Source organism: Notolabrus celidotus, chromosome 13 (genome assembly GCF_009762535.1).
Source record: "Notolabrus celidotus isolate fNotCel1 chromosome 13, fNotCel1.pri, whole genome shotgun sequence".
Taxonomy (NCBI): domain Eukaryota; kingdom Metazoa; phylum Chordata; class Actinopteri; order Labriformes; family Labridae; genus Notolabrus; species Notolabrus celidotus.
Genome location: NC_048284.1, coordinates 11,190,305 through 11,203,971, shown reverse-complemented (window position 1 = coordinate 11,203,971; position 13,667 = coordinate 11,190,305). Strand labels below are relative to the sequence as shown.

Here is a 13,667-nt window from a genome sequence, read left to right as displayed (position 1 = left end):
AGGATGTATCTTTAAGACAGCTGGAATGATACTGTACCCACTGGACATGCTTCACATTACATGTCTGGACCATAGACTGTATAATAAATGGACGTAGTATCTGTGACCTGTGGAAGCCCTAAGCAGACATGTTAATTCGACTGACACTCTTAATTTAAGATAAGATAAGATAAGATAGTCCTTTACTCGTCACACAACAGGGAAATTCAAGTGTCACAGTAGCAAAGTAGACAGTGCAAAAAGAAAAATATAAAGCAACAAGAGCCTATAAAGAACAATTATTAAAAAGTTATTAAGAGGTAAAAAATAAGCAGATCTACAACATATATATTATATATGTATATATATGAATATAATATGTAATGAATATGGTGTGTGATTAATGTATATGTGGTAAGTGTAGTGTGTTGTGGATATATATATGTAATGTATGTGTATGAATTTATGTGCTTTGGCAATAACGTGTCTTTGTTCATGCCAATAAAGCAAATTGAATCGAATTGAATTGAATTGAATTATTATTTACATAGCCTGACCACTGCAGGAAGAAAAGACCTGCGATATAGACCCCAAGAGGTACTAATCCTCCTATTGACACATGTGAATTTAAAGCGAGTGATAGGTAAAATATCTACAAAGGCCCCTCCAGTGACATTTGTTTAAAAAACCGACCATGTGTGGCCAAAAGATAAAAGTGTGTGACCACGAGATAATCATTGTTACTTGTCTCCACCTGTATTTTACAGTCTATGGTCTCACTGTTCCAAAAAGTGTAAACTTAGGTGTAGGCTACCCCTTTCTTTGAGATATGCAGATGTAGAACACTAAAATAAGAATAAAAAAGGCCTACTAACACTTGGACTTAAAAGTGTATTCAGAATTGCACTTTGTTAGTACTCTGTATTATGTTCCATTTCTGATGAGCAGCAGGTCTAGTTAAACTCTGGTTTTGCTGCGGTTCTTGTCTGGCTGCAGTCGTTGGAGCAGACTGTGAGTTTTGTCTGCAGTGTCTCTTAAATGAGGCATTTAGTGTTGCTCTGATGAGTCGATAAATGTTTGGCCCGAACCTCCTGGATCTCTCTCAATACCCACTCCATTCCAACTAAGGGGGCATTTTACTAATGACCACAGTGAAAGACTTAGAGGGTCAACACATTCATCTTTACAAGTCCATTGCAGTCTTGGTTTCCTTAGAAGTAAGCCTTCGACATTATCTGGAGAAAAAGGTGCAAAAATGTGTTTGTGATGTGAAGTTTGCTGGACTCTTCTTTAAAAGGAGAAATCACACAATGATAAGGTTTTCTTTTACCTCAGAGCTTTATTTCTTTGCAGCAGTAAATCCAAATGATGCAAGTTAATTCAATGGCTGCCATGGCAACAAACAGTGCGAGAGGGTTTATTGTTTTGTTCTATTAGGCTGATCCGACTACTGTCAATAACACTCAACCTGTAAGTCACAATAAATCACAGCCGTGGTTCCTCAGCAGCCATGTGGCATTTTAACACCTTGAAACAAAACTCAATTAAATAGCAACAGAAAAATAATGATAGCAGCTACAATGTTTAACTCAATTAACACAGTCAAACATTAGTATTAAGTATTGTCCATTAAGTATTAAGTGTCTGTCTGGAATCTTACTTTTTTTGTTTATTTATAGAATTCAAAGCCCGACACTTTGCTAATAAATTACTTCACACTGACCCTACCCGACTTAGCCATTGAGGAATTCAATGCAAATAAAAAACAAACCTCTTTAAAAGAAATCTACAAAATATAAAATAGCATCTTCATGTTTCTTTCTGGCTGCAGCCAGTCACTGCATGTTGGCATTTTAGATCATTTCAGTCCATTTGTGTATGCTACATTTAGTGCAAGAACTCCACTTTCCCCAAATCCACAGCCCCATTTTCTCAGAAAGTAAAGAAAGACGATTAAAAAAGGTAAATAAATAAAATCATAAATACATCATGCCTTCTCATAAACAAGCTGTTGACAGTTTCATGAGCAAACCCTCTCCTCTGGAACAACTTGGCGTGTAATAATCAGCTTTTGTTATGAATTTTAACTTAGGAATGACGACATCTTTATGCAAATGAGCAGTTCAAAAATGTTGTGATATGTAAACAGGCTAAATGTATTTTCATGTGCGTCATCATAAGCAACTTGTTCAAAATGTATGTGCAGGCCTTTCTCTGAAGGGGCTGAACACAATTTAAATATCACTTTCTGAAAATTTACAGCCAAAATATCAAAGAAAAATAAAGATCGCACTGTGCGGAAAATATTGTGATTTCATATATAAACTCTGCATAAACCCTGTGTGCGTTTTTTGTGTGGTCACCAATGAAAGTGCTTGGTGAGAGAAAGTGACCCACCTCTTAATAAAACAGACAGATTTTTAGCTCTGTTAGCTTCAGGCTGTCAGTGCTGGGTTCCTGTAATCTCATATTAATTTAGCTTACACAGTTCAGGAGCAGGTTAAACAAGCCCTGCAGTTCACTTTTCCTCTCAGGTAACATGTTAGAGTTAAGTCGAGTAAGCCAAGTCAAGCTGCTGAGCCTTAGTCCAGACAGGTAATGGTTCAGCCTCCTTTACTAGTAGACTTTGGGAGGCTGGGCTGTGCAACAAAGTTGTCGTGGGCTAAGGAAACGCAGACGAGATGGAAGGAGTAAGGGGAGGTTGTAAAAAATAAAATAACAGGGGGAAAGAGAGGGATTATGATAGAAATCTTCAGGTAGTTTAAAGGGTGAGAGGTGAAAAAAAGAGGAAGGTGAGTTAGAACTCCTCCTGGTCTCCCTGTGCCCCTTCTTCAATTTCCTCGTCTTCTGGTGGTGCAAATCCATCCTGCAGAAGAAAGCAGGAAGAGCAGTGACAAATGATGTTATGTTGATCAAGTACGGCTGGCTCTTTTTCTGATTGAAATCAATTTTTTCTTTAATGGTAAGATATTGAACAGATGTGTAACAGATAGATTTTGATTTGCCCAGAGGTAAGGGAAATGTACCCTATTTAATGTTGGTCAAGGATTAACATTTGCCTCCATGATCCTGCATTGTAAAGGTGTAAAGGGTTAACAGAACAGGTGCTCTGTGGGTGTAATCTGACTGTAGTTACCTCTGTAGCATACAGTGTCTCCATGATTTTATTCATGGAAGGGTGGTTTTCGTTGTCCTGGCAGATGATCTCGATGTCTCTCAGCTTTCCAAAGTAGAAGTCTCTCTCCTTCTCCAGTCCCTCGACAGTCAACTTCAGATCCAGCAGCTGTGTGCAAAGATAATGATGATAAACATGAGTGTACCTTCATTAGAATGATTAACTATAGGCACTCTTCAAAACAGGGACGAGCAACAGGGAGAAAATAATGAGAAGAGAAAAGCTATTCAAAGCAGTACCTCATACCCATAAATCAGAAACCTGTGGACTTATGTGATGTCTTGTACAGGGCAGATTCCCTCTGCATTACGCTCATTAATATGAAGTACTGCAATAAATGCAGCTTTAAAGCTTGTTACTTGTTGATTATCAGTTTATTTACCTTATGGCATCCTCTAAAATGCTCAACAGACTGTGCCAATGTAGGAATAGCTGAGTAAGTGCAAAAGTCTCCACACTCCATTTTTCATCCAGGGCGCAGTGACCTTGCGTTTTGATTGCATTATGAGCCAACAGGGACCTGTTTAGTATTCTTATCTCGTTTTTGCTTGTGCCAAAATGACTCTGAGAGTGTCACTGTATAATTTTGGACACTTTCAAACCACCCACCCTCAGTGAACCTCAATGATCACTGAAGGGCATTATCAAACATGACATTTCATTTGAGTACTGCAGCTGGTACCTTTGTGGATTATGAAGTTCAGTAACAAAAGTTATTTTTATTATATAGATGTGTGAACAGATCACTTCAGTCAGTGTTACCTGCTGGTTCAGCTCAACAAGCTCAGCGTCGCCACCATTGCGGGATATGGGAGCACTCCTGCGGGCTGCTACGCTGATCTGCCTCTGAGAGGTGGGAACAATCTTCGGTGCGGTGGGAGACGTTCTTACAGGAGCTGGAAGACAGAAAAGCATACACACAGGTTTATCTTTCATCACTGGTTAGGATGGATGTGATAAGTCTGTTTCGATTTCTTTTGTCGATTAGTTGTTTGTCTGTTTCTACAGATTTGCTTCATTTCAAACATACGAGCAGTTTACTCATGCTTACCTGTCATAATATTTGTATTAATGTTATTCAAATTTGTCTTTTTTCACTTATGTGAGTAATATTATGACTTCAGATTGGGTTGAGAGCTCTGTCAAACTCTGCAGAGTGCATTAAAGTGATCAAAATAAGAGAAGTGAATCAAAAATGATCAAAATCACAATGTGGCATGTACAATATCTACATTGTAGAAGCTGAGATGAGCAAACTGTGTAAAAAAATCAGCATTATAGTGAAATACAAATATCACACCATGATTTTTGTCAGTGAAAATTGAACTTCTTGTGCAAAATCATTCATGTAAATCAAATCTTAATTGTAAAGCCTGTAACAAAATTTCGCATGCTTTGTCGCCTTTGTACACACTGATACAATCCTTACAGCTAATGTTGCTGTGCTGGTCATCTGATACTTTTACTTATTAGACAGTTTTGACAGAAAACTAACTTAACTTTTCTCAAGGTTACTCTAACTTTAGCTTCAGAGTGCACACAAACACTCTTTGTCCAATTACATAAAGCCTTAAGGGTGCACCTCTGGTCACAACTTGATCTGCATCCCATTAGCTGACTTTAAAAATTTACAGCAGGATGTTTTGAGGTGGCAGTGCAGTTCATGTTCAGGACACACTTCGAGTTTGTGAATTTTATTATTCTTGTTAAAAAGATTACGGCTGATTATCAGACACCTTTATAAAACCCACAACAGACCAGAGTTAAACAAATCTATGGGATGTTGGTGAGACACAATCAAAGCGTTGATAAGCACACACACGCACACACACATGTTCCATGCGGGGATGTTACCTGAGCGAGGGGGTCTTTTAGGTTTGTGGAGAATGGGATCACCTGGGTTAAAAGCTGGGGATGCTGTTGCATGAAGGGGTAAGTGTAATGAAATGAACACTTTCAAATTCACACACAGCTGACTGTTTCAAACACACAATTGACTGTTTGGTGTCTCTGTACCTTGGTTAGGCGGCGGTGTTCCCTCCTGGCCCTGTCGTATCATCAGCGGGTCATATTCTTTCCCGTCATAGTTGGCGTCAAAAAACTTCTTAAACCACTGAAGGAACTCAAAGTTGTCCTGGAACTTACCCTTCACCAGTCGCTCCACGGGGATGATCTGAGAGAGACGCAGACAGTGACAAAGAGTGAGGGGGAGAAGGAGAAGAGAGTCAAAGAGACAGAGAGAGTGAGAGACGGGTTAGGGGGAGGAGAGGGAGATAAGAGTTGATGAAGGATTTTACAAAGCTGCTGTCGACTAAGTGACAAACCTGGGTCCAAAAGAAACACTTACACCCGGCAGTAGATTAAAAATGGCATAAAGGTGTAGAATTGCTTGAAAAAAAACACGAAGCTACTTTTTACACTGAAGAATTATAACTATAATACATGCTGTGAGAGGTTCATTAACCCCAGTGCTTCAGTGTGAGTAAAGATCAATTTAAGCAACATGTGACATGTTGCATTTATACACATTAATGTTCAGGTATTACAGTAATAGGGTTTTCTTTGGATTAGTCTCACAAAGCTAGACCTATTTCACATTTTTTTGTCTTCTCAATGTTTCTTTGACGGAAAAAGGTCAGACTGAGCTCTACATGATTGCTCATTGAAGAGAAAAAAACTCTAGGTTGGTTGTATATAATTAAACTAGTAAAGTTTTTGTGTGGTTAATTCATTAGGCAAGGTCCTATCCTTAAAGCAGGGGTTGGTAGGGTTGGATACACTTTTTGTTATATTGGTTAAAATGATCTTTATGTCCCGATGGCAATCAATACATAATGTGTTCTTAAAAAAGAGCGAAAAAAAATCTGCTGTCTACAGCCAGAGTAAACCTGGGAAATCACCATCAATCCCTGCCATCAGGAGCCAAAATATGAAACCAATCAAATCCCGTCCTGCCGTTCTGCCCACCTCCTGCGCGTACATTTCATGTTTGTTTGTGTTTTTAACTTTCACTATGATAATATGACTATGACATGAGTTGACGCAGTGCAAAATACAAACAATGTGCTTAGGACCAGTTTTGAATCAGTAAAATTCATATGGTAGCGAATCAGCGGCGTTCATGCATGTGAGCGGGGGCGTCGTTTTGGAGGAGCTTGTTAGAGCTAGGGGAGGCGTTAGACGGAGTCCTGAGGAAATGCTACATTCAAATTCATGCTTGTTTTCTGTGACTACCAACCCTAGCTTTAAAAATGTGTAAAATTCTGGCAAGAAAAAAAACCCATAACAGAACATAAAACGCGTATTTCCATTATTTGCTCATCATGGACTATGGGTCAGAGTTTGATCTTTACTGAATAAATCTTTGTCGAAGCTTGCGTATCTCAGGGCTTTCAAATTGATTAGAAGAAGATGGCAGAAACAGAACCTAGGGGGAATGTGTCTTTAATTCAATCTGTCAGAATGAGCCTGAGTGTGCTGTGTGTGCTGTGTGTACTGTGTGTGCTCTCACCTTGTCCACATTCATTCTTTTGAACGCAGCCTGTAAGACCTTGAAGTTGTGGATGTATTCATGTTCCAATTTAGCGTTGAATTTGACTTTCTTCAACAATATGCAGCCTGGAAACAGCATGTCCATGAACTGACAATACGCAGCACCTGGGAAAAGAGAATACAGACACACCCTCACACACACATATATATATATATATGTCAAGATTTAGGTCTTAAGTGTATGCTTCAATTTGATTACAAGCTCAACATAGAAGAAATGTGTGTTTACCTGATCCGAGCTGCTCAATCTTTGTATAGGTGAGCTGAAGAGAGTCGTTGACCCATGCCAACATGTCATGACGACTCAGGTTCTCTATAGTCATAGAGGTGGAGTAGACATTCACCGCCATCCTCCTGAACACACACATGTGAACTTTAAGCTACAGTAATTATGATGTGACAAGTCTTTACTACCTTTACAAGCATGTGTGGTAAAGGTTTGACACCTTTATTGGTGGGACAGCTGAAGAGAGACTGGAAACGTTGGGAGCGGGGAAGACATGCAGAGAAGGGTTGGGGCTAGGAGTCGAACCAGCGGCCGAGATTATATCATACTGTATAAATAATATATTCATAACATGGGGTGCATGCTTAAAATGTTAGACCATCCTGTGTCCCGAGGAATGTATGGTTCCTGAAACTATAACTGTAAGTATTGAGACAACTTCAAATCTATCATACTATAATAAACATTCATCTAAACCTTCTCTCCAGTTCCTTGTTTGTTCATTTATTATTTTGTGTCTCATTTGGCACATGGGGATTACTTTAAGACACAAACAATGCTGCTGACTCTTGTGGACCTTACATTTCCAAGCGAGGTCCTCATTTAACACTCCAGCCTCAGGAGGAAATGTGACTGCTCTGTTACTTTTAGGTGCTCTGTACTTTGGAACGAGCTGCCTGAGGAATTTAGGCTAGCCAATCAGTTTGATCTTTTAAATCCTTTCAAATATCACACTTTTATAAAGAGGCTTTTGTGTGAATGAGTTTCTATGCTCTGCTGCTCTGGGGTTTGGAATCACTGAAGGGTCTTTTGTGTTCCTTGTACCTTTCTCGCATCACCTGTTACTCCCTTTTATTATCCTATACACTTTAATGTGGCATGTTGATGTGCTCTTAGTGGAATCAGCTTCACTTTTTATGTTACTGCTTTATTTTTCATTGTGTGGATTGCACATGTCAACATGTACCTTGACATGACATTTTCCATACTTTATCTACAATACTAAAGAAAAATCCAAACCTTAGCCCTACTCTTGCCCTGTTTGGTGTTGCTGGTGGAGATCTGACCCTCATCTGACTTCTACAGAACACTGCATGGTCACTTTTGCCTTGCTCTTGGCCAGTTGTTCAATCTTGCTGAAATGGAAGGGTGCTGCCTTGGCCGAGCTTGACCATTGGCTTCAGCATGTTAGTCCTGTCTCAAACTTGAGATGTTACTTTTCTCTGTCAGTAGCTCGAAGTGGAAATTCTGTGAGACATGGAAACCTTTCTTATCCTACTTGCATAACACTCAAACCAAATCATCATGAGATGAGCTTTGATCCGGCCCTTGGCACAAAAAGTTAGATCTCTGTGTGGTGCGTTGCAAACTAACTTTTAGATATTATGCCGTAATTTTTCCAGGACAGCTTGGGATGGGAGGATAGGGGTGAGGATGGGAAAGTGGGATGGGCTATTGCACTATATCAGGTATTACTGTCACTGCGACAGAGACTTGTTTGTCTTACTTGACATTACTGTACCATTTGTGGCAATGTGGAATATTATTGCCCAAATCATTAAAAAAAACGTAAACGTTTTCCATGTCAAAAACAATGCCAAATGCACTTTTCCCCTGAATCAGATTTTCCTTCACGACACAATGTATATAATCGACAGTATTGAATAGCTACGGATCGTATTGAGGTGTTCAAAATGTTAAACACACTGAATATCAACATGTGGAGCAGGCTCATAATTTCCGCAGACACACACTCATAAAAGTGAACGCTCAGACTTCAACAAGGGAACTGAACAGAAACATATTTTAGACTCACAGTGTCCAGTTCTCTGTCTACTCGTTCTTATTGAGAAAAATAAGCATGTGTACGTGATCAGGTGTCAGCTGGGAGCACAACCGGGTCATAATCATTCCGGCGGGGGAGAAAAAAAATGCTTGTGGAGACCTGTCACTCAGCCGCAGCCGCCAGCTGAGCGTCTCCACTCCAACTTAACACCTCCCTGATAGCTGAACCTAATATGAGATCACATGATGTTTGTTCCACGTGATACAAAATCAAAACAAAAAAATGTGTTTGAGTAAGATCTTAACAATCAATTAATTGATACTCAATTAATTGTTGACATCCCTAATTTGATATATAAATATAAAGGTGCTGCACCAAAACTAGCTATTATAATAGTAACTTTTTGTTTCTGTGTCCCTAATAGATCTTCATCTTCAGGTTCTAGCCTTGCATCTCACCTACATTTATTTTCTAGGCTAAAATCATATGTGACACTTCTCACCCTTCCTGCATCCTTACTTCAGCTGTATCATAACATACAAATAATATGAGATTATTTTTTGGGGTTGTAATCCAACAACTAGTCTTAACAACTTTATCAAAATAATTGACGAAATATGATGGATAACAGATTCATTTCAGAAATGCAAACGCTGATTCTGATGAATCTATTTTAAAGAAGGAAATACAGAATTATTTCTCGTCAATGTTAACCTGTCATGTCAAATAAGTCATATTCTGAAAATTCAAAGCATGCGTAGAGAAAGAGAAGATTTGTGTACTTCATGTTATATTTCTGTCAGACATTTATTCCAGTATATACTTTCTTACATGTGCAATACGTTTTTTCTACTCATCTTCTCATTTCTGTTCTGTACACTGTTTTATTTTGTTCTATACTATGCTACAAGTCTGTGCACATTTTTCACAGCGTCACTGGTTTTGTAAATATCTGTCAATGTACTTATTTAGTTGTGTATATACTTTGCTTTCTACTGTTTTGCAATGTCTACTTTGCTGCTGTAACACTTAAATTTCCCCATTGTGGGATGAATAAAGGATTATCAAAAATTGTTTTAAAAATTTGACTCATCATCTTTTTTTTTTTAATTCCTTGTGTTACTATAATATCTAATTATGGTTCAACTAGGCTACTTTGTAATATAGTTTAAAAAGTGTTGTAAAAATATCATTTATATTGCCTGGGAATGTACGCTCATTCGGCTATGAATAAATGAATACGAGATATACTTGAAAAAAAGCTCTGTGAACAGGTGAAAACCCTTGACTCACCTGTGCTAGTTGTGTGTTTGGTGTGTACTGTTCAAATCCGGTTGTAGTGGACCCCCACCCAGAAAATCCTGAGGACAGAAACCAATCATCAGTCATGCTATTCTTACTCACAAGGGCTGAAACTACTAACAGCTCTCAGGGTACGTTTAACTGATAATCATTTCTTGATTAATTGCTAAGTTGTTAGGTCATCAAAATGGCAGAGAATGGTATTGGATTAACTGATTATCTAAAGAGTTGACGTCTATCTATTGATGGTTTGAGCTCCACTGCACTGTGAAAGTCAACGTACATTGTTGTGTTAATGGAAATACAAACTCTGATTTTCCCTTACAGTTCACAGACATTATTTTGAATATATCCTCTTCAGACCTAAGTTTCTTCATACCTGTGTCTCTACAAAAGATGGGTCTGCAGCTCTTGAGCAACTCTCCAGGGTTATCACCACTGATAACCCGTGCAGTTCACTCACTAGACTACATAATCTGTGCCTCGGTTAATCCCTTTAGTTCAGGTGCAACATGATGTAACCAATCAGAGTTCACAAAGGTGGCCAGGATCACTAGCAGGGTGACACACTGGACATAAAAACCTGCTCAGCTACGGATCATCACTCTGCTTCACATCAGGAGAAATCAAACAACAGTGAAGCAGCAGACAGGATGTTGTTCTAAACAGTCACTTCCGGGCTCCACTGGCCATCAGGAAACTCTTTTGGGTTGTCTTGTTCATTTGTGGGTGAATAGATAGAGTCCTTATTTATACACAAAATTGACAAAGTAGTCAATAAACACGATGGCTACTTCTACAGCTCTGTGTGGGTTCTTTAAGAGCCATGACAAAACCGGGGTCAAAGTCACTGAATTTGTAAACTCTCTTAGCCAATTAAACAGATTCTTAATCTGAAAACGTTTAACAGGGAGGTAAGAAAACGAAGAAGGTCTGCGGCTCACACCACTCTTTGTTTGGGATATTAAAAACTTTTAAGGATTGTAGAATTCCTCGATAGTTGGAAAACAATAATCCACAGTAGTACGCTATATTCATCCTTTATGATCTGAAGATTTTCTAACTTAAAGTTAGTTTAAAATGAAATCTGTTTGCTGTGACAAAACAAGACTCATGAAACATGAACTTCAAACCTGGGAATTTTTTAAGACTTTCTAGATCTCTAACACCTTTTCATAGTTAAGTCTGTGAAAATAATGACATTTGATAAGTAAAAGATATTTTTTGAATCCCCTGAAAAGCCCTTAATGTTCTTGTGTTATATATAATGAATCACACTGATTTTAGAATTTATTTTAATACATTTGCTTTGAATTATTATTTTTTATTAATAGCTACTAGATGTTGTTTACAATTTTATTTATGTTGTAACTAGAACTCAATCAATGCACATGCAGTACATACGTATGATGTATATTTTTTCTTTTTAATTTTACTTTCTTGTTAAGTTTTTATTTGTATTACCTTCTTTCAATACTACTTTTTCAATGGTGTCCTGGAATGGGTCGACAAGTCTGAAAAATAAAAACAGACTGCAGGCTGTTGTGAAGATGTGTAGCAGGGTTGCGGGCACACCCCTGCCTGACATGTCAAACCATCACCAAGCCAGGACCCTTAGCAAGACCTGGTCCATCGTGGTTGACCCGTGCCATCCTCTTTTTCATGAATTTCGATGCCAAAAAGCAGGACAAATAGAAAAAGGAACTCTTTTGTCCCGGTAGCAGCTAGCCTGCTTAATGATGCCACATAGCTGTTGTTTTTATGTTGTCATTGCTTTAAAATGTTTTATTGTCGGTGTAATTTGTTGTACTGTTTTGTTTATGTCACTGCTGACTGAAAGACAAATTGCCCCCTGAGGATAATAAAGACGCCTTGAACCTACTATACTTTTACATGCATTAACCTTTACACAACTTTTATTGAATTAAAATTTTCTGTATTATATAATGACTATAAACTATTACTACTGCACTACTTTTGTCACAAACTGATAAGTTTTTAAATAAGTAATCAGAAGTGAATTACAAAGTCAAATAATTTACTAAATGAGTCACAGTGTTTGACATCAGTTGATAAATGAGTCCTAATAAATGGTTGTAGTAGTCTTCCAGTAGACAGGGGCGTCGTAGGGGGGGAAAGTGGGACTGACTACCTAGGGACCGGGGGGGTGGGGGGCTTAATGGGCCTGAAATAAAATGTGTTTTCTACTACACTTTTCTTTTCTTTTGTTATAACTGCAATAAGATCAATAAAATTGTCTGAATAAAATAAACATACATTCAGAATTCCTTTCTGGAATTTATTTCCAGCTCAGTGAGTGTCTCAAGCCTAAAGTGAAGAATTGACATTTTCATAGCATCAACTGTGACTGAATCTGATTGAAAGTAGGTTTTAGTGTTCTATTTGACTTCATGAGGTTAGATTATACCAAATAATGCCCCCTTGTTGTTATTCAACAAGTCACTTGGCTTCAAATAACCTTGTTCAAAGAGGTGGACAGTGTGAAGGTCAATATTGTGGCGTTACATTTGAAGAAATTGTAAAAAAAAAAAAAAAAAAAGAAAGAAAAAGAAAGAAATATTGATATGTAGCATAGATTTGAGTTTTAAGCACATATTTTTGTTTAATGCAAATAAACCAGTATTATAGCAGCAATGGTATATTTTGTAGGGTTGGCTGTGGTGATGGGGCCCACTGAGATAGCTGGGGCCCAGAATTCCTGGCAGCGCCCCTGCCAGTAGATAATAAGGTTCACACAGCAATAAAGTGCTCTGGGTTCACATAAAAATAACATCATCTTACTTTAAAAAAATATATAAAAGAGTAAACCTCTCTTAAACAACTGATACATCTTAAATAAAATATTGGAATTAACCATTTCCATTTTTGTTACTGTTGTCCATAGAGGATCAAACATCATTGGAAATCACAAATAATCAATAAATGGATTCATGTCGAAGCTTCTGTATCACTCAGGGTCACCTGATACTGTAACAAGGTCTACCTGTTATAAAAGTATAAAACGTATAAACCGTATAAACCGTCCTGTGTGACTGAGCCTCTCCTCCGTCAGTCATCACGGGTCAGCCGGGTGTTTGACAGTTGACGTTAACCGGTGGTCGGTACGACAGTCACTGCTGCCCCTGTGAGACTGTAGTCACTGTACTGTAATGCTGCTAGCCCCTAGCTAAGTACTTATACTGCTACAACGGTCTGCTAATGCCTTCACTACATGTAAATACTTTTTATCCGGTTTAATGAAACCCCGGAGAGGAAGGTGAACTCCTAAAGCCCTGAAGTGTGACTGAAACCAAGACTTTCTCCAGCCTTACCGTTACCCCCCTCTGAAGGCCTTCTGGATATAATACACACACGCACATTACCGATGACTGAACTACTGTCACCGACGGGACCATACAAGTATTTACACGAGACGTAAATTAAACACGCCGTCAAATACAATTATTTTACACGTCGAGAAGCACATTTCGAGTTAAGTTGAGTGAATATTACTCACTGAAGTGCGAGAGCGTCCCTCTCAGCCGTCCCGTTGTGTCGGATGATGATGGGCTTTTCAGTTGCTATAACCCCGACTGTTGCCTCAGCGAGCTGCGCGAGATCTGCTCTCAACTAAGCCGTTTACCAGT

The 13,667-nt window shown here is 38.5% G+C and overlaps 1 protein-coding gene across 3 annotated transcripts; it reads right to left on the bottom strand.

Moving 5' to 3' along the window:
* Positions 1-1,298: 1,298 nt before the first annotated feature.
* LOC117824488 (microtubule-associated protein RP/EB family member 3-like) lies at positions 1,299-13,667 on the bottom strand. 3 transcript variants are annotated; one of them, XM_034699993.1, is made up of 9 exons: positions 13,538-13,667; positions 10,012-10,079; positions 6,936-7,060; positions 6,666-6,811; positions 5,171-5,327; positions 5,009-5,071; positions 3,917-4,050; positions 3,116-3,262; positions 1,299-2,845 (listed from the first exon to the last, which is right to left on the bottom strand). In XM_034699993.1, exons 3-9 carry the CDS (start codon positions 7,054-7,056, stop codon positions 2,777-2,779), a joined length of 837 nt encoding a protein of 278 aa, XP_034555884.1. In that variant the 5' UTR covers positions 7,057-7,060; positions 10,012-10,079; positions 13,538-13,667; the 3' UTR covers positions 1,299-2,776. The 3 variants fall into 3 exon arrangements, with proteins under 3 accessions (XP_034555884.1, XP_034555886.1, XP_034555885.1); XM_034699995.1 differs by lacking the exon at positions 5,009-5,071; XM_034699994.1 differs by lacking the exon at positions 10,012-10,079 and having other exon boundaries at positions 13,538-13,636.